This window comes from Tamandua tetradactyla, chromosome 16, assembly GCF_023851605.1.
Source record: "Tamandua tetradactyla isolate mTamTet1 chromosome 16, mTamTet1.pri, whole genome shotgun sequence".
NCBI lineage: Eukaryota > Metazoa > Chordata > Mammalia > Pilosa > Myrmecophagidae > Tamandua > Tamandua tetradactyla.
Genome location: NC_135342.1, coordinates 15178837 through 15205457, shown reverse-complemented (window position 1 = coordinate 15205457; position 26621 = coordinate 15178837). Strand labels below are relative to the sequence as shown.

The following is a 26621-nucleotide window of genomic DNA, read 5'->3' as shown; positions in this document are numbered from 1 at the left end:
AGTAGGGCCCCAGAGTTCTGCCTTCGGGACCCTTCCTATCAGCAATGCCTGTCACCAGTAGCTCACTCCTCAGCCTTCACCTGCTCTCGCGCCCCCGGCTGCGGCTCCCGGCGCCTGAGGTCCTCTCAATCCCGCAGGGGGCGCCCTAGTCCGAGCGCGCCGTCCTGGGGAGGCGGGAGGGGAGCCTGGGGCGGGCGAACGGCGGGGGTGGGGGCGGTACGGGGGGGGGTTGTCCCGGCTATAAAGCGAGGCCACCTCCAGCGGCGCGTTCGGGACGGCGGGGACCCCGGGCGGTCAGACGGGCGGGCGCCGGTCGGAACTCCCGCCATATCCGCTGATAGCTCCGAAGTTCTCGGTTCCCCGGGGCCCGAGCGGGGGCAGGTGGGGGCGCAAGCCCCGGGGATGCTGGGCTCGGTGAAGATGGAAGCCCACGACCTGGCCGAGTGGAGCTACTACCCCGAGGCGGGCGAGGTGTGTCCTCGGGGATGGTGGAGCGGGAAGTGAGGGTTAGAGACCCGGGTTGGGGCTCAAATGGGGGCCGAGGCATGTAGTTTGGGAGCCGTGGAACCAGGGACACGAAGACCAGGTGTGGGAGGCAGGGACAGAGCGTGAGTAAACGGTCTGGACAGGCGAGTTGGGGGGTGAGGGCTTAAATGGGAGTCGAGAAAAGTTTGACAAGGATCTGGTCTTAGCTTAAACGTGAGGGCTGGGTATTCGGGATCCAAAGTCAACAAACCCAAAATAGGAATCAGAGCTCTAAGATAGGGGACAGAGCTGGGAGGTTGGAAATGGGGCTCAAAGTTGAGGGAAATATAGGGACTAAAAGAGTGTAAGTGTTGTCATCAAGGAACTGGAAGCCAGTGCAGCTGTGAGAGGGGAGTGAGGAATGAGCTGAGGGTTAGAATATGGTGTTAAAGATGGGGGTTCTGGGCCCTCTAAGATAGGGTCAGGTATAGGGCTTGGCGCTCCAGGGTAAGAGATGGAGGCACTCAGAGATGAAGCTTCAATGTGGAGGGGTCTGAGATAATAGGCAGGTTAGAGACTAGGAGATGTGGGCATCAGCACTAGTGGGGGTAGTGGGAAATACAGTCTCCTCCCCCTATTCCTCTTCATGATCCTCACCCCGTCCTGGCTGAATTTTAGTACTTTAACTCTTATTAGACACCCTCAGCCGGGACTCCCCTCTTGGGGGCCTTCAGGTTAAACCCCCATCCCCAGCAATCTCCAGCAATTGTTAAGGTTCTCATCCAGTCCCATCTCAGACAAGACCTCTGAGATGAATTTGGGGATGGGGGATTCCAGCTGACAGGAAGTCCTTCCCCAAGTTGAACTCCCATTCCACTTGCTCAAGGACTCCTTAGCACACTTTCTTTATAGTCAATATTGTTTGGTCTGGAGGAGGAGGTCGTGGTGTGAGAGTTATGGGAGTCTGGAGTCTTGGGTTCCTAACCTGAAAGGGGACTATGTGGTTGGAATGGCTGGTTTCTCCAAGGAAAGAGCTGAAACCTGAGGTTACAGGATCCCTGGTGTGCCTTATCCCTGGGTCTGGAGTTTGACACTGTAGGTTGGGATTCCTGGATCCCCTGGCCTGCGAAGGTTAGCCAGGGACCTGGGAGGGCCCAATCCTGGGGCTGTGGAGGGTGAGGTGCACGCAGGGTGAGGAAGGGCCAGCTGGGGAAGGGATTGGGATGGCTGAGAGGGGGAGGCAGGGCGGCCAGAGGTGTCAGTTGTGAAATGGGGAAAACAGAGACTAGGATGGAAGGTGGAGGCTCTTGGACAGTGTGAGGGGGGTGCAGTGAAGGGGTATCCCAGTTGGACCCCTGGAGAGCTGAGTCTGGGGACATGGTTCAAGGAAACCACCTACAAATAAATGTTTTGTGGGCACATTTAAAAAAACTCATGGGTTTCTGGACCGGAGGAGTCAAAATTTGGGCTTCAATCTGAATGGATTCAAGTTTAAGGGACAATGTGTATGGACAATAGATGATTCCAAAATCAAAGAACAGTCTAGAGGTGTTCAAAATAGGAATCAGATCAACACTTGAGGGCATATCTTGAAAGAATTGACTTACAGGGGCCTGGAATTTGTTTGGAGGATACTGTCTGTGGGTGTCTGCAGCCCTTCCATCAGGTGAGCCCAGTTCTTCTCTGGGTCAGAACCATGGGGGTGGAGAAACAGCTGCACACACCCAGCACTATACCCTCTTGTTAGGATAATGTTGACACCCCAGGCTGTCCATTCATCAGGAGAGAACTTGGACAATTGTCACCCTGGGGTATCCCTGTTAACCTCAGGTTCTTACTGATCAGATGGTCCAACTGGTCCCCCATTTTAGAGATGGAAAAACCCAAGCCTAGAGGAATACTGTGATGTCAGGGCTAGGACTGGGGCTGGATACCAGGCTTCTTTCTGATTTCACACTACCTCCCTCTGCTCTTTGTCATACCCTCCCCCAGAGACAATAAGGAAATGAAAGGTGAGAAATTCCAGCCTCCTGGAGAGGGGGTGCAGGTCCCCGGAGGGCTTCCCCCCAATCTCAACCCCGCCCTGGTGGCAGGGAGATCCGGCTCAGACCCGGACACTGGGGGTTCATCCCTGCCCTGGGGCGTGGGAAAGCCTAGGGTGGATTAGAGCAGCTGGAGTGCTTGAGGTCAGACCTCCAGAAGGACTTCCGGCTGGGTGGGGAGCCAGGAAAGGAGTGCCCTGGGGTCCTACTCTGTTTTACTCTGCAATACCAGACAGCTCGACTGAGTTGGGAGAAGTGAGAGTGGGAAAGGCATTTGGGAATCCTTCCCCAACTTTCTGATCCCATTGAATCCATCACCTTCTCCTTTCATCTCTTTCCTTAATCTGGGGAGGGGGCAGAACCAGCCGCCCCAGTGGGAAGACATACAGACAAACACAAGAGATAACAGCAACCTGGAAGTGGGAAGGAGAGAAGGGAGGGTTTCCTCTCAACTGGGGTTGGGTGTCACCTATCTCTGACTCCCTGAATGGTCCTGGGCAAGTCTTTTTTCTTTTTGACCCTGGGGGCCTGCAAATGCTTACAGTGCAGAGGATGAGATGAGATCCACAGTCTCACAGCAAAGGTGGCATCAGCCAGAGATTTCACAGCACCCCAGTGCCATGGGACTCCAGCCAGTGGTGGGACCACCTCCCTCCCAGGCTCCCTGGGGAAGGGAGCGGGGCAGAGAAAGATGCAGGTGGAGGAGGGGGGAGAGTAGATGGAAGGGAGGAGGTGAGAGGGGTGGATAGCTGCCGAAAGAGAGAAACCACCACGTGAGATACTTCATATTCTCCAGGTTTAACTTATTCAGTGTGTCTTTCCCGCCAGACTATCAACTCCAAGAAGGCAGACATTTCTGTCTGTCTTGGTCACTGCTTTTATAGCATGATACAGATCACAAGTTCTGGAACCAGGCTGCCTAGATTCAGAATCCCAATTCTGCCCCTGGACCTCAGCTTCCTCAACTATAAAATGGGATTATAAAAGCAGCCTTCCCTCAAGATATAAGGAAGATTAAAGGAGACAGCCCCAGCAAAGTAACTGGCAGAGCAGTGGCCAAGAACCCTTTGTTGATTAAGAAGAAAGAATATATAGAGGGTTATTTAGAGAGAGAGAGAGAAGTATCTATTATACTTTATAGTGCTAAGATTCACATTTTCTGCCATTTCAATACCTCTGAGAATGGGATATATTTTACAGTAGATGGTGTCTAACAATTGTAATTGACAGTGTTTTATTTTTCCATTCTTATTGATACATAAAATAATGGTACAACCAACAAACGACAATTTCTCTTAGACATGATGATATGTAGTAAATAGATGTGAATTCTAATATTCAAACATTTTTTGACCTATGAAAACAGTAGTTTTATAGAGTTAGCCTAAAAAAATGTACAGAGTAAACGTATCGGTGAGATCATCAGATAGATCAGCAGTTTTTGGTCTCTTTATTGAGGATCCTAAAGAGTTTTTGCTGAAGTGGGCTGTACCTCAATATTTACCAATATTAGAAATTAAAGCTGAGGGGAAAAAAAATTTAAGTTAATTCATTTCAAAAGAACAAGTTATGTTAGGATAAATAATTTATTAAAATAACTATTTCAAAAAGTCTAATGAGAAGAGCTGACATTGTTTTATAGTTTTGCAATTCTGTTTAATGTCTGGTTTAATAGAAGACAGTTGGATTCTCATAGCTATTTCTGTGTTTTGTCTGTTGTGATTTCATTGTTATGCAACCTCTGGAGAACTCCACTGAATATGGTGAAGAAACGAAAGTGAGAAAGGCAAATAATATGTTAACATTATTAGGAAAAATAGTCCTGAACTGTGAACCCCCTAGGGTTCCCTGGATCACACTTTGAGAACCATTTTTAAAGTATATGTGTATGGAAGAGAGAGAGAGAGAGCAAGAGATAACTATCTACAGGGAGAGGTAAGGATGAAAGGGATTTGTAGAGTGAGGTAAGACAGACACACAGGGGGTCCAGCCACCCTCTGCCTACCAGCAGAGTGGACACCCACTGACCCCTCCCCATCTCTCTCTCCCTCCCTGCAGGTCTATTCCCCGGTGACCCCAGTGCCCACAATGCCCCCCCTCAACTCCTACATGACTCTGAACCCTCTGAGCTCTCCCTACCCCCCTGGAGGGCTCCCTGCCTCACCGCTGCCCTCAGGACCCTTGGCGCCCCCAGCTTCCACCACGCCCCTGGGGCCCACCTTTCCAGGTCTGGGTGCCAGCAGCGGTGGGGGCAGCAGCTCGGGGTACGGGGGTCCCAGCCCAGGCCTGGTGCACGGGAAGGAGCTGCCTAAAGGGTACCGGCGGCCCCTGGTCCACGCCAAGCCGCCCTATTCCTACATCTCGCTCATCACCATGGCCATCCAGCAGGCGCCGGGCAAGATGCTGACACTGAGCGAGATCTACCAGTGGATCATGGACCTTTTCCCCTACTACCGGGAGAACCAGCAGCGCTGGCAGAACTCCATCCGCCACTCGCTGTCCTTCAACGACTGCTTCGTCAAGGTGGCCCGCTCTCCTGACAAGCCGGGCAAGGGCTCCTACTGGGCCCTGCATCCCAGCTCAGGCAACATGTTCGAGAATGGCTGCTACCTGCGCCGCCAGAAGCGCTTCAAGCTAGAGGAGAAGGTGAAGAAGGGCGTGGGTCCTGCCAGCGCCAGGAATGCGGCAGGTGCTGCCTCCTCCACCACCACCGCCTCTGCCTCAGTCACGTCCCCGCCCCCCCAGCCCCCGCCCCCAGAGCCGGAGGCCCAGGGTGGGGAAGATGTGGGGGCTCTGGACTGTGGCTCCCCCCCTTCCTCCACACCCTATTTCACTGGCCTGGAGCTCCCCGGGGAGCTGAAGTTAGATGCGCCCTACAACTTTAACCACCCATTTTCCATCAACAACCTGATGTCCGAACAGACACCGGCGCCTCCCAAACTGGACGTGGGGTTTGGAGGCTATGGGGCTGAGAGTGGGGAGCCTGGGGTCTACTACCAAAGTCTCTATTCCCGATCCCTGCTAAACGCATCATAGCAAGGGGGTGGGAGCATGGTGGTGGTGGAGGTATGGCTGTAGCTCACGCCATTAGACTGGGGACTGACCCTCTTGGTGGATATTTGGCTTGTCCAACAGTTGACATCTTGGTTGGTCTCTTGCCTACTGCAATGACTGCCATCTCCAGGGGCATCCTGTCGATCCTTGGGTACAGTGATAACTGCCACTGGCCTCTTGGTTAGCCCATTGGGTGCCATGAAGACCGCCATGTTGAGTATTCATATTGGCTGATCCACAGGGTGCTTTGATGGCTGCCACCTAGGGTGACATCTTGGTTGGCCTGTTGGGTGCTGTGATGTCCATCTTCTTGGCTGACCCTTTGGCAGTGGTGGTGATATTGCTTCAATGACATCTTCCTTGACCCAGAGGGTGCCGTGATCACTTCTTTTTAGGTGGACTGCTCAGCACAGTTGGTGTCTCATTGACTAACATCTCTTTTAGCCCATCAGGCACGATGATGGCCACCATGTTGGCTTGGCCAACATAACTGGTGTAACATTGTGCACCACGTCAGCCACCACAGTCCCTGTATTGGGTGGCCATGTCATTACTGTCTCCTTAGAGTGGGTTGGGTGGGGGATGGAGATGGGGCTGCTCCTTAGTTTTCTCTGGAACCCACCCCCCTCCTCTGGGTGGAGGACCCAAAAAGGGCTCAGGTATGGGGAATTTCTACTGAAGTCTGGTTCTTGCCTCCGGAGCAGGATACTGGCTGTATTTGACCATTAAAGACACCGTTTCCGCCTCTTACTGCCTGTCTCTTCCTTAGTGGGTGGTCCCTGGGGGCCTGAATAACTGAATTTCTGTTCCCCTGTCCTCTCTCCTTCCTGCCCCCAAGAGCTGGCTGCCTCTGGGGGAGGGGCTGGGGGAGGCAGCGACCTGACCTTTGGCTCTTTGCTGTCCCTGACCCCAAGGACAGTTTGTTCACAGATAGCAGCCCCCGCAGCAGTGGGGCCAGGGCAGCAGGAGGAGGTGGCTCTGTGATGACCAAGGCCATCTCCCTGCCCCCATTTCCAGACACACACCTCTAGCTGGCCCCTCTCAGGGTTGGGGAGCTTGGGGGCTGCTCAATTTTTGGTTAAGATGGGGAAAAGGGGAAGGAACAGGCCAGACAAAGTGTCCAGTAAAGGTTGGAGACTGTGCGTGTGTGTATGTGTGTGTTGGAGTTTATCAGTGTATATGTGCATGTGAGTCTGTGTGTCCAAGTGTGTGTGTCTGTGTGCTGAGGGCCTCTGTGGGTCATAGCATAGTGCTATCTGTGCCCTGCTAGGGTCCCTGTCATCTAGCACAGGGTGTAATGGGTTGTTTGTGTCCCTTGAATGTGTGAGAAGATCCCAGATCTCTGGGTGTGTGTATCTGTCCGTTCTCTGGGTGTGTTTTCACTGTGGTTGTTTGTCTCGGGACATCAACTCTCATGTGTGTGTCTTCATTGCTTTGTGTTTGTGGTTTTCCTCCTACACTTACCTCTAGGTCCCTCTCAGGTCCTAGTTCGTCTGCATGCCCGTAGACATGTGGCTCCATCCTTTCCATTATGTATTTTATGTGGATCTCCATGCATCACCGTGTGTCTGTATGTTTAAGAGAAAATATGCTTGTGTGTCTGTGTGTGACGCCTGTCTCTGCGGTGTGCCTCCTTTCACTGATGGGTTTGGGGATGAGCAGGGGATGTTCCGCTGGGTCTGTGGGTTCCTGTAGGAGTGGAGGTGCCGGGAGGGAGCTGGGTCCTCCTTGGGCCTCTGAGGGCCTCTGAGCCTGGGGTCTGAGTGTCTCCATTCCCCCATTCCCTAGACTCTGAGTCTCTGTCCTGCTTCTCAGAAGCTCCCAGGGCGCAGATCTCCAGGAACCCCAACTAGGCACTTTCCGCCCCTCATTTCCCAGAATGGAAACTGAGGCCCAGGAAGGCAAGGGCTTGGGCCAAGGTCATTCAGTGGAACTGGAGCAGACTTTGTCTCTGTTTGCCCACCTCTGCCCTGGGCATGTGTATAGATGCAAAGTTTCTCCCAGTTTCTGGGTCTTTCTACTTGACCCTTAGAGTCATTGCTCCTTGTCACTGTCCCTGACGCCCCTCTCTGTCCCTTGTTTTCTTGGTGTTGCCTGCACCTTCTCTGTCTCTCTCTCATCTGGGCCTCTCCGAGTCTTGTCCTGTCTCTGTCTCTGATTCTTTCCCCCTGTTGCTTTTACTGCCTCTCCCTTCCTCTGGGTCTCTGCACTCTTTTTCTGGGACTCTGACTCTTCCTCTCTTGGGGTCCGTCTCCCTCCTCCTTTGGATATCTGTTCTCTGCCCCCCTCCTGGTCACCCTCCCTCTCCCAGCTCCCTGAGTTTCCGCCTCTACCTGCCACCTCGCGGGCCGGGCCCTCTATTTCTGTCGCTGTGCCCGCCTTGCCCGGCTGCGTGTCACCCCCCGCCCCCTGCCGCGCTGGCTCCCTGTCAGCCGTCCCACCAGCCTCACTGTCCTGGGCAGGCTGGGGAATTCCTCCCGGTTCCTGGAAAAAACAACTGGGGCCGAGAGAAAGGCCCTCAGTCTCCCCGGGTGCCTGCCCCCCTCCCTCGGGCCTGGGGGTCTCTCCCGGAGTCGGCCGGCCCGAGGCAGGAAGCCCTGCGGTTTCTGGCTTCTCCCAGGCGGCCTCCGGATCTGGCCCCCGCCCCCCGGCCAACAGCCCAAATATTATTCCGCGGGAGGAGTCGGTGGCGGCGGGGAGGAGGCCCAGGCTGAAAGAGGCTTTCAGGGCGGCCAGGCCTGGGGCTTCCTGTCCCCAGGCTCGGGCCTCAGGCCGCCCCAGTGGGGACCTCAGGTGGCCGGAGGGGCGGGGTGTTGTTGTAGGGTCCTGGGGGGAGGGTGGGGCCATCCGTGGGGTGTCTGGTGGCCACCGGCTCAGCTGGCGTGGGCAGGTGTGACCCCCACCCCAGGGACAGCCGGCTGATGTCCAGTGTGGAAAAGTACCTCGGTCAGACGTGGGACGCATGGACAGACCAGGGGACGCCAGGGATCAGGGATGGAGGGGCAGTCTGTGGGGGCACAGTGAGGCCCGGGCTGGGAAGGATGGACCCGGATGGACACAGCCTGGGGGCCTGATGTGACATGAGTGGGGAAGCAGGACTGGTCAGGGTCCCAGCTGTGGGCAGGGGGCTGCCGGCACTGGAAGGCCAAGATGATTATGGAAATGACAATAAGCTCGTGATGCTTCCCTGCCTCTGGGATTCTGGGAGCAACTTCCATGAATGAATTCCTCCCTCTTCCCTCACCCCCCTAATTTGCTGTTGGGGAAAACGGAGACACAAATAGGTGAAGTGACTTGTCCAAGGTCCCATGGATAAGGATTGAGGGGCTGGGATATGGAACCCAGCAGTGCAGCCTGAGGGTAGGGTCCCTCACCCGCCACGCTGTCCCAGAGGCTGCAGGGGCAGAGGTAGTACACGGGCCTCAGGGCCCCAGACCCTCCCTAGCAGCCACCCCAGTCCCCAGCACAACCTGCTGGGGAGGAGGAGGAGAAGGAGGAGGAGGGAGGTGCCCCCAGAGGCCAGCAGATGGGGCTGCTGGCAAGTGGGTGTGTCCCCGTTGTTGTGCGTGGTCACCGGGTCGTCCTTGTGCCTGGGTGTCAAGGAATAGGTGTGTCTGTGGGCTGATGTGCTACCCTGTGGTGTGTCTCTGCTCAGCGTGTTAGGGTGTGTACTTGTGTGTCTCTGTGTATGTCTGTCGCTGCATCTGTGCATCTGTCTGTCATTGAGTCTGGGTTTTGTCCCTGTCACTCCAGGCCTAATAGTATGCTTGCCTCTCGCATCTGTGTGTCTGTCACTGTGTCTGTGTGTCTGCTGCTCTGAGTCTGGGTATGTCTATCACTGTGTGTCACCGTGTCTGGCCCCCTCTGTGTCACCATCCACCCGGGTGTCATTGTGTGTGTTACTCACCACCCAGGCCACAGGTGGGCGTGTCGGACCTGCGGGTGCCAGGCCTGGGGCCCAGCTTGTCCCACCCTCGCCTGCCATGGGCCAGGCCGGGCACCCGTTTGCAGGGCCTGCCCCAGGTAAACACCAAGATCCGGAACCCAAGGGCCACCTCCCTCACCTCTGCTCCCTGCCCCTCGGCCTGCTCCAGGCTGGGCTGGGCCAGAGCCCCGCGGGCGGTGCCCCCAAACTGGAGACAAGCCCTGACCCTCCTCCCCCCACTCCCCACCCCAGCTGCCAACCTCCCTCTGCCTCCCAGTCTTGGCCTCAGCCCTGTCTGTCTGTCTGCTTCTGTCTGTGTGGGTCCCTCTTGGGTGTCTCCTGCCCTTGCTCAGCTTCTTTCTGTCCCTACGTCCTCTCGCCTGGCCTTCTGTGGCTGCCTTTCCCTGGAATGACCGATCCTTGTCTGTGCTCGTCTTTTTCTCACTTTGTTCATCTTTCTCTTTCCTTCCCTCTGTCTCTCTGTGTCCCTGTCAGCCTGAGTCTGTCAGTCTGGGCCGCTATCTGCGTGGGTCTCTTGGCCCCCAGGCCCAAGGGGAGCAGGCTTCTGCCACGCCCGGGCTCTCAGGCCTCCGTCCCCAGCCGGCTGGTGGAGATCTATAAAGGTATATGCACATCTTATTTATATCTGCACCCGGGGGCAGGAGGAGCAGACACTGGGGCCTTTGTGTAGCCGCTGCCCGCCCGCCAGCCGCTCCTCTCCCTTCGTCCCTGCCGCCCGCCTGCCTCCACTCCCCCCGCACAGAAAGGTTCCTGTGGGGCCTGCCAGCTTCCTGCGCCTGAGGTGTGAGTGGGCACGCCACGGGCGAGCCGGGCAGGGGAGCCCGGGGGTTTTTCCAGCTCCAGGGAAGCGTTCCGGGTGGGGAAGGCTCTGGAAGGAATGGGACTTCTCAGCTGGGCTGCTGTCTGTCTGTCTGCCTGTGTCTGCTGTCCCTGGGCATCCCTGGGTCCTTAGCTGGCCTCTCCCTGAGGGGCTCCAAGTCTGTCTATCCATCCAAACATCATCATGACTGTGTTTATGTGAATCTCATTCATTCATTCGTGCCCCCCACTGTGCATCGTACCAGGCCCTGGACGTATAGATAAATGAGACGCGGTCCATCCCTGGTGATAATTTGCCATTTCTATCTCAGTTGCTTCATCCCTCCACCCACTACTTGAAATCCTCCATCCCCCTTCTCATTAGAACAAAACCCAACGTCCTTATCATGACCCCCAAGAGCCCCTTAATAGCCCCCCCAACCTCTTTGAAACTAATTTTCAATGACTCTCTCGTTTGCCATAGCCATACTGGCCACCTTACTATTTCTGGAACAAACCAAGCAGGCTCCTGCCTCAGGGCCTTTGCATTTGCTGTCCCAATATCCCTGCTCACTCCCTCACCTTCTTTGGTTCTTAGCTCAAATGTCATTTCTTCAGTGAGCCCTTCTATACCTCCCTCCCTAAAATAAAAGCCTCCATCACTATCTTCTTTCCATGGTTTATTTTTTCTTCTTAGGACTTATCACTCTATGACATATCAGACTTTATGGGTCTGTCTGGATCTCCCACCTAAGTAGGGGCTCCCTGAAAGTAGAAGGTGCATTCTGTTTCTAGTTTACCCACAGCATTTGCCCCAGTGTTTGACACACGGTGGGTATGGAATAAAAATTTATTGAGGGAGAGAAAGAACCTATAAATTGGGGTACATGGGTGGTTCCGTGGTAGAATGCTCACCTTTGATGCGGGAGACCCGGTTCGATTCTCAGACCATGCACCCCCCAGAAAAAGAACCTATGAATCTATCCAGCTATTAAACCAGCCCTATGCTAGGCAGTGCTGGGGACACAGCAGTGACCAAAACAGCCCTAGTTCTGCCCTCAGGAGCCTCACAGTCCAATGGGGGAAGATAGACCTGTCCCCACACAGTGTTGGTTCAGATTGGGCAGAGCTGGGATGGGGGAGCCCACAGAGGGATGCCTGACCCAGCCTGGTGACCAGGGAGGGCTGCCTGAAGGAGAGGGTGCAGAAGCCAAGACTTAGAAGAAGAGCAGCAGTGAGCCAGGCCCACGCTGGGGACGAAGCGAGCCATACAGGCCTATCCTCGCCCTTCTTCCAAAGAAGAGAGTTCCCAAACTCTCTGCCTCATAGAGCCGTCAAGTTTGAAGATATCTTAACTCTCTAGTCTCAGCTGTATTTCTCCATGACTTCACAGAACCTCTGTCCGTCTCATGCTTTCTTCCCCTGTCTGCATCTCAGCCTCTTCTCCGTCTATTTCTCCATGGCTGGTGTCTCATCTGTGTGTCTCAGTCTCTCGCAACCTATCTGGATATCTCTCCATTTAGTTCCCTTTCCCGAATGCCTGTTTGCCACTCTTTCAGTTTCTACCTCTCTTTTCTTTCATCCCAGGATGTCTCTCAACCTCTCTATATCTCTCTTGGTCTCTGCCTTCTACGCCTCTGTGCCTCTCTCTCCTCTTGTGCCTCCTGTCAGTGCACTGGTCCTTACATCTTTCTGTCCTCACCTGTGTTATCTCCCCATCCTTCCCTGGACCTCTTTCTGCTTCTCCACTTTATTGAAACTTCCTCCCTTACAGTTGGATCCCCTCCCCAACCCCAAAATCCAGAAGCCCCTCCACCCTGGTCCCACCCTGGCCCTGGGGGGAGGGGGACTGATCCAGCCCCTCACACCCACACAGGTCAGGCCCTTTGCTGTGTTAATGGTTAACCCAACCTCTATCTAGAATACACACAGCCAGGCAGGGGGTGACTCCCCTGCTCACCCCCACCCCCACCCCCCAGCTGTTCTTAAAGGACCAGGTGTCCTCACAGCTCCTCCCCCACTGGGGCATAGGGACCTGGTGTCTGGACGCTTCTAGTCCTGAGGATTCTTGTAAGGGGGGAGGTGCTTAGCACCCAGGCCTGCAGAGCTGGGTCAGGGAAGGCCACCCGCCTGCCTTGGAGGGGAGCTTGGGAGCCCAGGCATGGAACTTTCTTTTACTCCAGGCTTATCACTTGGGTGTATTTAATCAGAGGTGGCTTTCCCAGCCCTGCCCATAGCCCAGGCTGGCAGTGCCAGGAGTGACAGAACACCTGAGACCTGATGGCTGGGGGGATGGGACCCCTCAGTCAAAGAACTGGCGGTCAGGGTACTAGGGTCCTGAGGACTGCGAGGCCTACAGGTCACTGTTTGGGAGATGGAACATGTGGGTGGGTCGCTGCAGCCCTCCCCATTTAGGTGATGCAACGCCTGAGTCCCTGCACACTGGGGGCGACCTTGGGTCTCCGGGCCTACAGAGGGCTGTGGGGTGTGAGGACACACTATCATCCCCCCATCTCTCCGTCCATCAGTTGGCCTTTGCGCCCAGGCATTCTCCCTTCCCGGAATCTGCACCTCAGGGTCGCAGGGGAGGCCGCAGGAGTGGGGGCTGGGCTCCTGAGGCCGCCTCCTCCCCTTAACCCCCGTATTACCGTGACCCGTTCTGGCCCCGCCCCGTGACTCCGACGAGCAGGAAGTCCTGGTTAATGATCAGCCCACCGGACAGGTGCGGGACAAGGCCGTGCACATCAGGGGCAGTGGGGGTGCGTCTCTTTTACCCTGGGCGTCTGGTGTTCTAGGGTAGCCCCGGATGAGGGCAAGGACGCCCCTCCATTGCGCGTCGGCCTCTTAGGCTCTCTGGCACCACCAGCGGTGAGAACCAGCCACCTTGTTCCTAGGGATTCTGATGGTGTAGCCCCTAGAGACAAATTTCCTCTTTCCTCCAGCAGTCTCTCTTAGAGCCTAGCCTTGGCTCTTTTTCTGTCCAGCAGGAACCCACCTCCACTCCCTTCCAGGAAGCCTCCACCTCCTCTTTTCCTCTCCCTATGGGTGCTGAGTCCTCCACATTATGGAAGACACAGGGGATGGAACAGCTACAGCAGGGCAACCTATTTCCAAGCTTGGTTTCCGCTCCTGTGTAAGCACCAACCCCTCTCTGGGCTTCAGTCCTGTCATCTTGAAACGGGCCTATGACTAGAACGTTTGACCAGCGGGCAGCATTTATGAAAACGGCTGGCAGGCCCCACCTGGGTCGAGGGCGCCACCTGGAGGTTACAACGCAACATCCTCTCCCCTGCAGGACTAGTTCGGTCCTTATGGGGGCGCAGCATCTCAGACGCTAAGGGACCAAGAAGGAAAAAAAAAAACCCATCTTTCAGTTTATTGAAGGAGGAAAGGGGGTGGGACAGGGTAGCAACAAAATGCTTTTGCTTCGTTTATAAAGAGCAAGATTTCAGGAGACCCTTTCTCAAGGAGGAGGGAACCTCTCCCCCAACTACAAGCAGCAGAAAAGCCAAGCCAAGGAAGGGAGAGGAATATTGGAGGAGCCAAAGGACCCCACACATGCCCTCTGGTAGGAGCCACAAGCTCTCCCCCCTCCCCCAATGCATCTACCCCAGGGAATCCATCTGGGCTGAGGAAGGGGTATGTACACAGGAAGGGGTGGCACTGGGTTGGGTGGGGGAGGGAATAATTTATCCACAACAGCAGTGGGTGGTGACAGGGCAGGGGGCAGTAGCCTGGTGGCAGTGGTGGCCTAGGGGTCCCGCTCTTTCTTAACCTTGATGTCTCCAGCAAGGATGGTGGCAATCTCACCCTGCATGAAGGCCCAGGGGACGGAGGAGCCCACCAGTGGGCACTTGTCTCCACTAGGGCAGTATACCTCGCCTGCTGGACCCTGCGCCTTGATGAATTCCCGGGAGCAGGGAAAGCAGAATTTGTGTCCGGGCACCGAGGGGCACTGGACAAAGTGGGTGTCTTCCAGCCGCTCCCGGCACAGGGTGCAGCACAGAGGGGCCCCAGGGGTTGCCCCTGTGCCGCTACTACCCCCGCTGACAGCTTCGGCCCCTGCCGTGGGGCTAACTTCGGTCTCACCGTTGCGTGCCACCAGCCGGTGCTGGGCTGGAGGCTGGGCAGTGGAGGAGGCTGCAGGGCTGGCACCACCTGCCCGCCCAGGGCCCCCACCCCCGCCGGCATCCTTGGGTGAGTGGCCCAGGGCTTCAGCCACGTTCTTCAGGGCAGCAATGGGTGAGGGCACACCAGGGGTCTCGGTAGTATACGGACCACCAGGTGCCACCCAGTGCCGCTGCTGCTGCTCCTCCGCGGTCAGCTTTCCGGCGGACTCACCCTCTGGTTCAGGGGAGGCCTTGCGACGGCGTGGGGTAGGTGCCAGGTTCCGGGACGGGGCACGAGGGGGTGGCACACACAGAGCTGCAGGGGCCAGGTCTGGGTACTGTTGAGGCAGGGCCTCTGCAGGAGCCGGCTCTCGGAAGCTGCGAACTCCATCGGTGAGCAGCTCGCCCAGCTGACGCCACTCCCCTGAGCCATGCCGGCGCTCATATTCCAGGTACTTGAAGCCTGATGAGGCCAGTGCCTTGCCAGGCTCCCGCAAAGCATCATGGAACATCTGGCGAGCTACTGCCAGGACCCCTGCATATACGTTGCCTGAACCACATGGGTACTCGGTGAAGAGCTTCAGTTCGAACTCATAGCCTGGTGGGCGGGCTGTAGCATCAAACGCAAACACCCGCCCCACCAGCCCGTGATCCTTCTTGAAGCGGACATTGAAGGGGGCGCAAGCAGACAGAGCCAGCAGTTGTTCGCGCACGGCTTTGGGGCGCCCGTGCCACTCCTCTGCCCGACCCCGCATGGCCTCGTTCAGTTCTGCCAGACAGTCTGCATTTCTCTGCTGCTTCTCCTTCTCGAAATCGGAGCCGAAGGCTGGACGGGCAGGGCTCAAGCCAGGGGCCAGCGTCAGGCCCCGGCTTCCCAAGCCAGACACTGCAGCTGCTAGCAGCCCAGGGGGCACCAGGCTAGGCATAGAGCCAAGCAGGGCCCTTCGCGCCCCTTCAGCCACAGCATCATCACGGCCCAGTCCATTGGCCAGGCGGGACCCTAGGGTGTACTCCAGGGCGGGTGAGGGCAAGGGAAGACGGCCCGACGAGGTGGCTCTGTCATAGCGGTCCTGGCCCGAGAGGCCACCGCCAGTTCCCGATGCCTGGGGCTGGGCCTGCGGGGGCGGTAACTGGGGTCCCTGCGCGGCGGCCACAGCCAGGTCCTTGGTGGCCGGGTGCTTGAGGGCAGGGGGCCCCGGCGAGCGACCCTCGGGGAGCACGTGGCTGCGCTTGAGCTGGCGGGCAGCGTCGATGAGCAGCTCGATGCGGTCCGCGCCTTCGAAGTTCACGCAGCCGCGACACACGGCCTCGCTGAAGTCCCACACCATGGCCCATGGCATCTTGGGCAAGTCGCACAAGTAGCACCACTGGCGGCGGGACGCCTGCACAGACGCCATGGCCCCCACGCGCGCGCCGCCGGGTCCCCGCGTTCCACCCGCCGCCGACGTTCGCTTCGCGTCGCCGAAGTTCGATTCGCGGCCCGGGGACCGCGCGAGCCACGGGCCGGCCTCCGGCTCGGCCTCCCCGGCGAATCCAGGCCCGGCCCCCCTTCCCCGCCCCCTGGGCCCTGAGCCTTTTTCCTCACTCCCGCCTCCCTCGAAGAGGCAGGCAGAAGCAATCGGCGTCCCCGCCCGATCCGGGCTCGGGGCCGAGGCGCACAGCTCGAGCCCCACGATGGGCAGCGGCGCCTCCGCCTCAGGCTCCCGCCGCTCGCGCAGCCGCCGCCGCCGCCGCCGCTGCAACGGCCGCCGCCGCCTCCACCTCCTTCCTCTGCCCCAGAGGCCGCTTCGCAGGGAAAGTTACATAACGCGCAGGCAAAGCCTTCTGGGAAACGTAGTCCCACCGGGGCTGCCTCTTAAAGGGGACAACAGGCAGCTGGGGGCGGGGGGGGGGCGTTGCCGCCTCCCCGAGCGCGCCCTTCTCATCCCTCGCTACCCGGTAGGGAATTCGACGCGCCCACAGAAGCTCGGCTCAAGGGTCGGAATGGAAATGAAATACAAATGGTCAGAATTACGGATTCAGAAATTGTGGGGGCCGGGCAGATTGCTGGGCGTCCTTTCTGCTCCGACTTGCTGTGCAGCTTTAAGCGAAAGTCTTGCTGTCTCTGAGCCTCAGTTTCATGGCCCATCAAAAGAAGGAGGTAGGCCAATGACGGATTTGGGCGGTAGCAGCTCCTGGGGCGGGGCGAAGGGGCCCTGATTGGAAGATTTTAGGTTGGGGGGCGGGAATCTGGCAACTGGTCGGGGCGAAGGTGACCACTTGGCAATTCGTCCTCCCCCAGAATCCTGGATATTGCCTCTAAGGCCGGCAAAAGTAGGAGAAAGGAGAGAACTGAGGGCTTCTTGGCTAGACCCTTGCCTCAGTTTCCTCATCTGCTAAAGGAGGGGAATGGCCGAGCGCCGTCTAACTGTTCCAACTCCGCCGGCGAACTCTGGAATCCAAAGGGTTAAACCGTTGGTTTCTCCGCCCCCCCACTGCACTACATTTCCCACCATGCCCTGCGAGAAGAACGAACTGACGCACTTCCGCTGCCTGGGAGGTTGGGGGTGGCCTTCTGGGTTCCCGCTGCGTCGGGTCACCCCCCTCCACCCCTCCACCCCTGTTTCTGTGATCTGTTTCGGTGCTCTGAGAGCCCGGGGTTTGGGTGACCCTCATCCCCCTGCTGCTTCCCAATATGGGGATGGGAGAAGGGCGAGAGATGGCGAGCAGGAGGCGGGGTGCGCTGGGGGGCGGGGGCGGGGGGCAAGCATCAGACCACCTCCAATCTTGAGTGATTCCAGCCTAATAGGCCCAACCAGGCTTTGGGGAGCCCCATGCTTTCTCTTCCAGGAGCCGGGAACAGTGCGAGCAGGCTTTGGGCAGGGAGGGTCTCTATGTTCTAACCTACATCAGCTCCTTCCTTGCTTTAGGCCTGGGTCCGTGTGATGGACTCAAAAAAAAAATAGTTGAATGACTTGATAAGAGTTGTATTTATGTCTTTCAAACTAGTCAGGGGCTGCCTTCTCTCTTCCCCCATCCAACTGCAAAGATGGCAGTTCTGCTTTTATCTGTTACCCAACTTCAGTCTTATCTTCATAATTGTACTTGCCACCTGTTACTCCATTTTTCTTGAAATTGACTCCCTTGAAAAAAAAACTTTTGTCTCATCCTAAGCAATATTATCTGCATAATCATGGGTTTCATGTACTCACTACACTTTTAAAATATGTTAAAAGGGAAACATGGATTCATTAAAAAGTTCATTCAAGTGTACAACCTACAATAGTTTTTACACTGCTCTTTAGGAAACACTAATGGAATTAAGAGTTCCGGTAGAGGCAGGTTTTAGGCAAATGGGACTGGCCTCTGAGAAGCTGTGGCCTCGGGTAAATTCTGGAACGCTGAATCTTAGTTTTCCCCCTAAGGAGGGAAAAAAGGAGGTCCCTGAGTCCATTCTTCATTAAAGACCTTTAGGTTGAAATGCAATCATGCATATAAATTTTAGCACGGTGGCTAGCCCGGAAAAAGTACCATTGATGGAAGTGTTTTTTTTGTTTTTGTATTTTTTTAAACCTATTCATGAATTCAACAGACATCCAACCCCATTTCTGAGCTCTGCCATGCCAGGGACACAGCATACAGAGATAGTCCCTGAAAAGGCTCAGCCTGGAAATGGAAGTAGATATTAAATTTAAATTTGCTCAAGTGATTATTTAACTGCATTTTGCAATAACTGCCTCTGAGAGGGGGACCAGAAGAGGCTTCCCTGGAGAGGTGATATTTGAGCTGAGACCTGTAGATAAATAGAATGTAATTATAAAATGGTATAATCTCCTATATATTTATGCCCATTTTACAGATGAGGAAAATGGAGGTGGTGATTGTTTGTCCACCGTTACCCAGCTGGCCAAGGGCGACACTGGGAGTCCAGCTAGGTCTGATTGAGTCCTGAGTGGTAGTTCCAATCTGCTTTGCTACAAGACTCTGGAGGGCCAACCAGCTACAGCCTTCTTAAAACTATAGGGAAAACATTCCTTAAACAGAAAAAGGCAAATATTCATTTATGGGCACTATGGATAAGAACCACAGGACACTGAGAGAAAAGCCAAGAGGCAGATCTGCCCTAGCCTGGGGGAGGGAATCCAGGAAGTCCTCTTGGAGGAAATGGCCTTTGGGCTAATAAATGGAAGAATGAGTAGGAATAAGATTTCATCTGACCAGAGGACTTGATGGCTTTAAAAAAACACCAAAGGCTGGGAAACCACTTTGCGGGGGTACTGCCCCTTCCATGGGTGGGGCCAGTATAGACGCTGGTCCCCAAGGCCTGTCTCAGAGCCCCAAGTTCTTGTATTAAAAATAAGTTTATTGATATCTTGTCACCACTGGGGAGAAAAGAGAAAGCTGAGCTCTGGAGGTCAGAGGCCACAGTGGGGGGGGTCAGAGGGCCCAATTTAGATCCCCCAATCAGAACCCCACCTCCTCTCCCTAGCAGTCCCCAAGACTGCTGTACCCTCTTTGTCATCCATATTTTGATTTGTCTCACAATCCCCAACCCTCTCCAAAGTCTGGGATGGGGAGGTGGGGAGGCCTCCATGGGTCACTTCTCTTCAAGTCAAAAACAGGAATTGTTAGGGATGGAGGTGTGTGCAGAGCCGAGAGGTTCCCTCCACCCCGCAATAGGGCAATAATAAATAACATAAAATTGATGGCTTAGAAGTCAGGGTTAAGGGAGGCAGCCAGGCAGACAGCACTGTACCGGAGAAAGGGGCTGGGGAAGCCCACCTGTGAGGCCCCGCCAAAGTATCAGGCACTAACTAGCACAGGGAGTGGGGTGCTCATGGCCCTGGAGCAGGAAGCCAGGGTGCAGCTGGGACGGGGAAGGAGCATCGACCCCTCGACTGCGCCAAGCTGGGGGGACAGGGTGCAGGCAGAAGGAGCCAAGCTGGAACCCAAGAGCAGATTTCACGGAGATTTCCATCGACCCCGCCTCTTCCGTGTAGGGAAACCTTTCCTCCTCTTGTGTGGGGGTGAGTCGTGGGGTGGAAGTGGGGCTGGGGGTGGCCGGGGGGTTCCCTCCTCACTCCTAGGGGCGATGATCACTCCCCTGGCTGCCACCACGGCCCCGTCCACAACAGCAGCCACCACGGAGACCGGCTCTGGGGTAATCTCCACCTTGGGGGCTGGAGGGGGCAGGGTGGGTCTGGGAGGTGGGGGTGGGGGTGGGGGAAGGGGTGGGGGCAGAGGAGGGGGCAGTGGGTCGGCTGGGGCTCCTGGCAGAAGAGGCAGCAAGGCGCTGAGGGCCTCGCTCAGTTTGGCCAGTCCCTGCCGGAGGGTGCCAGCCAGCTCCCGGATGGCACTGGCAGTCTCCTGCTGGGCCCGCAGGAAGTCCAGGGAGGGTTCTGGGGTTGAGGGTGTGGGCGGAGGTGGGGGGGGGCTGGGGGGTGGAGGAGGCGGCGGCAGTGGAGGGGCAGGAGCCTGCGGAGACAGGGCCAGGCGGGGCAGCTGGACCGTTTGCAGGGCCGGAGGGGGCGGGGACTCACGCTCCTTGGGCCTCGGACAGCCCCCTTCCTGGGGGTAGCAGGAGGGCCGGGCCCAGGGCTCGGGGCTGCTGGAGCCCCCCTTGCTGTGGGCTGGTGTATCTGCGGAGAGAGAGTTGGAGAAGGTGAGTGTGACCTGGCGAGGCTGCCCTCAATTTCCCCTTTCCATCTCCCTTTCCCATCTCCCACTCCTCTTGGCCCCAGTGTGATCCTTTTAAAACCTAAGACAGATTGTGCTTTGGAAGAGAAGGCCCAGACAGGTCAGTCTTGGTAGTTAGGGGAGATGGTTAATATATTTAACAATATATTTAACCTGGTAACTGATGCTAGCCTAATAGGAACAGTGGGGAATGATGGCTAAGGGGTGCAGGTTTCTTTTGGGGGTGAGGAAAATGCTCTAAAATTGATTGTGGTGATACCTGCACAGTCCTGAGAAAATGTTAAAAGCCACTGATTTAGTACACTGTACGTGGGTGAACGGTATGGTTTGGGAATTATATCTCAAGAAAACCATTTGAAAAATTACAAGTCAAATGCTGTCCCTTCCATGAGGGGTGCAAAGGTGGTTCAGTGGTGGCATGCTCACCTTCCATGCAGGAGACCCAGGTTTGATTCCCAGACCATGTACCCCCTCCAAAAAAAAAACCTCCCATGGCTCCCAACACACTCGGCACAGTCTTTGAGGTCCCAAAGGCCCTCCATCACCTCCCTGACCTCATCTCCCACCTGTCACCTCTATTTGGCTTCTGCCACACTGGCCTCCTTACTGCAGCTGTTCCTCAAATATACCAGACCCGCTCCAGCCTCAGGGTCTTTGCACATGCTTTTCCCTCTGCCGGAAAAGGTCTTTCTCCAAACACCTGCCTGCCTGGCTCCCTCCCTGACCTCCTTCAGGCCTCTGCTCAAATGCACCTCCCCTGGGCTCCCTGCTTTTGCTCCTCCCCCAACCATACCCAGTTTTTCTTATAGCACTTATGTCTGCCTAACATGCTATTGACCTGTGTTTCTTGCCTCTCTTTCTCCTAACGTCAGTTCCATCAGGACAAGGCTTTGTTTTGTCCACCCCTGTTAACCTAGCACCTAGAGCAATGTTTAGCATGCAATTTGTTTTTATTTATTTATTTATTTTTTCCTGGGCAGGCACTGGGAATTGAACCCGGGTCTCCAGCATGGCAGGTGAAAACTCAATCTGCTGAGCCACTGTGGCCCACCCACAATTTGTTTCAGTTATGAGAAAATAACTGGCACTTAGAGTGGCAGCCCTGATCAGGCAAAACCCCAGGTCCTTGGCAACTGATCTTCCCTAGAGCCCACAGCAGAAAGTCCAGCCTCTCCCTAAATCCTCAAGGCCTCAGTTCTTGCCCCCTGCTGCCTTTACCCTGGGTGCTCCAGCTAGGTCACACCCCCTCCTTTCCCTTACTGCTTTTGGCCTCTGGCCAGCACACCAGGTGCGTTCCTTCCTCGGGGAAACCTGCCTCACTCCTAGCCAAATCCGCTGACCCTTCTTGTCTCTCTCCAAACCAGCCAGCCACTTCCTGCCTTTAATGCTGGGGGTCCAGCCTCTCTCAGCCAACCAGCCATGGGAGGTGGGGGTTGGGGGAGCTGGGAGCAAGAGAATAACCATGCTGACATTTACTGGACATTTCCCAGCCAGACCCTGGGCTCAGCTTTCCTCCTCCACAATCTCACCAAGAACTCCCAGCAGTGCACTGGGGTAGTTGTGTCACCATCATCTCCCCCTTTACACAGAGGAGGTGACTTGAGGGCCACGGAGGTAAGAGGCAGAAAATGGATTAAAAAACCCAGTTTGGTTCCAGAACCTGTGCTTTAAACCACTCCTTGAGCAGAGGCTATGGGCTGTGGGGTGGGGGTTGGCTTGTTTCTCTTATGAGGGCTGGGGGAATTGCAGCCACTCGGTCCAGCAGCTTTTCTAGTCTATTAAGTACAAAATAACAAAAAGTGGCCTGGCCTTTGCACCCAAAGGACTCACAGGAGTCATGAATGGGCCACCAGGAGAGTTAAAATAATATTTTATTCGCAACCATTGGGCCTCAGTTTCCCTACCTGGGAATGGATGTATGAGAGTGGGACCAAGTTTTAATAACAGAACCTCTCTCTGAGGGCCATCAATTGAGTCACCATAGGTACAGGGCTTAGGACAGTCCCAGGCAAAGGGTAAGTTCTCAATATTATTATTCTTTCAAATATTAGGTAGGAGATAAATAGTCTTTAGCTCTCCCCCTCCAGTGTCAGTGTTTATGAATCAGGCTTCAGAGAGAAGTCAGAGTGAACCCCAGGCCCTATTCCTATTCTGCAATCAGAGCAGTTCTTTTACATGCCTTACACAGTGATTCTCTCTTTGCCTGAGATGGTCTGAGCACACTGCTACCGCTGGCCCTTTGCACATGGTATCCAGAGTGCCCTTCCTCCAAGTAGTAACATCGCAGTCCCCTTCCCCTCACTCACTATCCCTTTTCCATGCTTTAGTTTTCTTCTTAATTCTTATCACCTCCTGGTGTTATCATCTCTCTTTTTTTTAAAGCAATTCTATTGAGATATATTAACATATCATACAATCCATCTGTATGTAATCTCTTTAGAGGCTTACTTATTTCTGGTTTGTCTCCCATGACTAGAATGTCAGCTCCTTGAGGCTAGGGGGTGGGGGGAGGATCTGTTTTTCCCTCCACAGTATTCCCAGCACCTATCACAGTGCCTGCCTCAGAATAGGTTCTCAATAAATATTCAATGAATGAAGAATGAATGAATGAATGAATGAGGTTGCACAGCTTTTGAAAAGTAAGTCTGAGGTTACTAGGGACAAGGGACCAGGGAGGGGTTAGGGAATGGGGAACTAACGCTTAATTGGGCCAGAATTCCTGTTTGAGGTGATGGAAAAGTTTTGGTAATGGATGACAATGATTATAGACAATGTTATGAATGTAATTAACACTAAAGAATTATACATCTGAATGTGTTAAAAGGGGGAAATTTAGTTTGTACACTTGCTACTCAAATACAAATAAAAAAAGTTTGAAATCTTTGCTTGGGTTCAATGGGGCCATTTCACAGATAGAAACACTCAAATTTGATTCAATTTGGGAACAAGGGTCCCAAGCGATTTTGTCTCTCCCCTACCCAAGACACTTTCATGCCTTCCAAATGTTCTTGAGATAATGTCCAATGTCCTGACCTTGACAGACAAACCATGGGTGATCCATCTGGTATACTCATTAACCCTCAGTCTATATTGATTGTTGTTATTGCCAGACAATCTAGCATACTGGTTAAGTGCATAAACTGTGATTTGGACACAGACATCTGTGTTTGAGTCCCAGTTTTACTACTTACTTGCTGTGTGACCTTGGAGAGGTGAATGAACCTCTCTGAATTATATGATCCAGGATTGCCTTGTCTAATCATGTCCATGTCCCTCCCTTGCTCAAAACACTTTGATGGCTCCCCACAGCATTTAAGATAAATATTGAACTCTTTATCTTGGGCCTAAAGGCCCTGCAGGGTCTGGCCTCTACAGACTTTAACCTCATCTCAGAACATTCCTTTCTTTGATCTTCTACTCTCCCCCAAGGGAGATTTTCTGTCAGTTTCTCAAGCTGGCCAAGTTCTTTTGCCTCCGAACCATTGCACATGCTGTTCCTTCTACCAGGAACACTTTCCCAGCTCCTCTTCAACTAGCTCACTTTTTAACCCTTTTGGGTTTCAGTTCTGACATCCCCTCCTCCAGGAAGACCTCCTTGATGCCCAGGCTGGTCCCCTCTGGGTTCCCCCAGCCCCTGGGCTTCACCCTTCCAGTTCTGCCCAATCTGGGTTGTCACTTTCTGGGGACAGTTCTGTCTCCCACTGGACTGTGAACTCCCCTAGAACAGGGCAGAGCTGGGGAAATAGCTCTCAAAGAAATAATACTCCAGAATCAAGGTGAAATGGGAAGTCTGCGTACTCAGCCCTCCACACAACTACTCCAGATATAACCTTGGGAAAGTTTACCAAACCCCTCAGAGCAAGGATAATTATTACATCAAGAACCAACATGCATGTTCACCAGGCACAGTGCTGAGCTATTCACACATATTAACTCAATCTTCACCACAGCCCTTTGAGATAGGGACTGTTTTCATCCCCATTTTACAGATGTAGAAATTGAGGTGCAGTATTTACTCAAGTAGACACAACTGAGTAGCAAAGTTGGGTTTTGGAGCCCAGAGCATCTGAGTCCAGAGTTGCTACTCTACAGGGCCTCTGCTCTGGATGTTTAAGGAAATCCTGCCCTTAGAGACTTTAGCCCAGCATGTGACACTGGAGGACCACTCCCCAAGCATCTGACGATGTGAATTTTGGAGCCAGGCCTCCTATGCATGGGTTCGATTCTCGACTCCGACAGTCACTAGCTATGGGAACTGAGGGAAGTCCTTTCACTTCTCTGAACCTCAGTTTCCCTGCCTATAAAAGAGGCGTCCTCCTCATTGGGTTGTAGTGAGAAGTCATGAAGAGCTCAAGGGTTTGGAACAGCTCCAGGCACAATGGAGACTTTGTGAATGTCTGCGCTTGCCAAGATGGTGGTAAGGGAACTCACCTGCCCGTCGGTCCTCCCTGCGGTCCTCGGACAATACATAGCGTTGGGTAACGGCGCCTGGGGTGGATGGCTGGGAGGAGGGAGCTGCAGGGGGCTGCTCAGCCCCGGCCCCAGTCCCGGCCCCCGGCCCGGACACGCCGGGCCCCAGGATGGCAAAAATGGTCTCCTCCTCCGCGGAGAAGGCATCCTCGGCGGCCGGCCCGGTTCCCTGCGTGGAGTGCGGCACGCGGGCCAGCTTCTCCTTGGTGCGACGCTTGAAGTCGTTCCAGCGCTTCTGCACCTCCTGGCCCGTGCGCTTCCAGCTGGTGATGCTGTTGATCTTGGCGGCGATGCCGTCCCACACGCGCCGCCGCTCCGCTACGCTCACTCGACGGCTCTGCGCGCCGTAGAGCTGCGGGTAGTGGGCGCGCACCTCGCGGATCAGGATTTGGTTCTCCTCGAACGAGAAGCGCGGCTTGCGCAGCCGGGTGGTCTCTTCCGTTTCGCTCGCCGCCGCCGAGGCCATGGCGCCCCCCGACGCCGCCGTCCAGCCGCCTGGGGCATGGGGGGCGCCGGTGCTGCGGGCACAGGGCGCACGGCGCTGGCGGGGGGGAGGACAGGGGGCGGCGTCCCCGCGCCGCCCGCCCCACCCCGGCCGCCCAGACGCGGGCTCCGCTGTCACCCCGGCGCGGGCTAAGGACTGGGGGCGCCCAGGGAGGGCGGAGCGACGGGCTAGGGAGGGCAGTCAGAGGTGCCTATTAATAGCTGACACCCGCTGAGCGCGCATTGTGTGCCTGGCGCGGCGCAAAGTGCCATGCCGGGGAGTTGATGGGCATTGGGGGAGGGTCTGGGGGGATGGAGGGAAATGTGGAAAAGTGGTAGAAGATGGGGTGTCTCTGCAGGAGTTAGAGGAGAATGGGGGTGCACAGGAGTATGGGGAATGGAAGGAGAATGGGGGTGTCTCGGGGGTCGAAGAAGCATGGGGGTGATAGGGTTAAGGAGATGGTGAACGGGAGATGCAGCAAGAATGGGGAGTCTTGGAGCATAGGGGCGCTCTGGGGGTTCCGGGGAAATGGGGCGTCCTTAAGACAGATATGAGAAGGGGGCCATGGGAGGGAGGTCCAGGGAGTTGGGGGCTCCCGGGACAGTGGGAGAGCTGGGCCGTTAAGATATCAAGGACTGGGGTCTGCGGGATCGTAGGGGTTCCGGAGGTCGTCAAGAATTAAGGGGAGCTCTGGGGATAGTGCGGCCCCGGGATCAGGAGGGTATAACGGGGGGGACTTCAGGCAGAATGGGGTTCGCGGATTGTAGGGGCCGAGCCGGGCCGCGGGTCACTCACCGGTGCCGCCGCAACCCCCGCCTGCCTGTGGGTCAGGGATCCGGCTTCTGCGGCCTCCTCCCTCCCCCCGCCTCTCTCCCTCCCCTCTCTGGGCCCCGCCCCCGGCCGCCCTGCGAACCATAGCGCAAGCGCGCCAAGCGCCAGTCTGCCCCCACGCCCTTACCGCTTGGGTTTCACTCTCCCGGGAGCGCAAGCGCAGAGTTGCCTTCCACGGGCTTCCAGCAGCGAGCCGCAGGTGCGCAGGCGCAAGGCTAGCGCGGCGCTTTTTTTCCCCGGCCCCCCTTGTGTCCTAAAGGCACATGCGCAAAACTCTGTCTTGCGCATGCGCACTCATTGCTCTTCGCCAGCCGCGGCTCCTGGCACTTCGTCTCTGCGCAGGCGTCGCGAACCTTGGAGGAGGAGGAAGGGGTGATGGAGAGAGCCAAGAGATGGAGCGGTGTCCCCCGTCTTTCGTACAGTCCCCGGCGGCTTCCAGTTCATCTTGCCCTCTAACTGCGCATGCATTTTTTTCTTTTGGCCCATGGGGAGGGAGAAGGCGTTTGGAGGGAAACGCACCGTCTCCATGGCAACTGCGGGGGAGGGCTGGGGATGGCGTAAGGAAGTCGCGTTGCAGCCTCTTATATTCGCTCCCGGGGCGGGGCCGCTAGGAATCTGCTCGCGGCTTCTTACTCGAAGAGGCGGGGCACCCTGGGGACGTTCCGCTCTCGGCGGGCGCAGTAACCATGGCAACCCATCTACCTTGCGAGAGCGCCTGGGGGCCTCCCCTCTGACCACACATTGAC

At 55.8% G+C, this 26621-nt stretch overlaps 3 protein-coding genes across 3 annotated transcripts; 1 reads left to right on the top strand and 2 right to left on the bottom strand.

Annotated features, from left to right (window-relative positions):
• The first annotated feature begins 251 nt into the window (after positions 1-251).
• Positions 252-6308, top strand: FOXA3 (forkhead box A3). Its single transcript, XM_077131387.1, has 2 exons — positions 252-471; positions 4566-6308. Exons 1-2 carry the CDS (start codon positions 403-405, stop codon positions 5541-5543), a joined length of 1047 nt encoding a protein of 348 aa, XP_076987502.1. The 5' UTR covers positions 252-402; the 3' UTR covers positions 5544-6308.
• Positions 6309-13662: 7354 nt separating this feature from the next.
• Positions 13663-16128, bottom strand: IRF2BP1 (interferon regulatory factor 2 binding protein 1). Its single transcript, XM_077131386.1, has one exon. The coding sequence runs from the start codon at positions 15809-15811 to the stop codon at positions 14057-14059; it is 1755 nt and encodes a 584-aa protein (XP_076987501.1). The 5' UTR covers positions 15812-16128; the 3' UTR covers positions 13663-14056.
• Positions 16129-17936: 1808 nt separating this feature from the next.
• Positions 17937-25871, bottom strand: MYPOP (Myb related transcription factor, partner of profilin). The gene is made up of 3 exons (XM_077131385.1): positions 25840-25871; positions 24522-25078; positions 17937-20032 (listed from the first exon to the last, which is right to left on the bottom strand). Exons 2-3 carry the CDS (start codon positions 25024-25026, stop codon positions 19356-19358), a joined length of 1182 nt encoding a protein of 393 aa, XP_076987500.1. The 5' UTR covers positions 25027-25078; positions 25840-25871; the 3' UTR covers positions 17937-19355.
• Between the last annotated feature and the right edge of the window lie 750 nt (positions 25872-26621).

Bases quoted from the DNA above. Each gene is read 5' to 3' on its own strand.
- FOXA3 (XM_077131387.1), top strand. From the start codon at position 403: ATGCTGGGCTCGGTGAAGATGGAAGCCCACGACCTGGCCGAGTGGAGC. The intron at 472-4,565 runs GTGTGTCCTCGG...CCCTCCCTGCAG, and splicing joins ACTACCCCGAGGCGGGCGAG to GTCTATTCCCCGGTGACCCC.
- IRF2BP1 (XM_077131386.1), bottom strand. From the start codon at position 15,811: ATGGCGTCTGTGCAGGCGTCCCGCCGCCAGTGGTGCTACTTGTGCGAC.
- MYPOP (XM_077131385.1), bottom strand. From the start codon at position 25,026: ATGGCCTCGGCGGCGGCGAGCGAAACGGAAGAGACCACCCGGCTGCGC. The intron at 20,033-24,521 runs GTGAGTTCCCTT...CTCTCTCCGCAG, and splicing joins CAGGGAGGACCGACGGGCAG to ATACACCAGCCCACAGCAAG.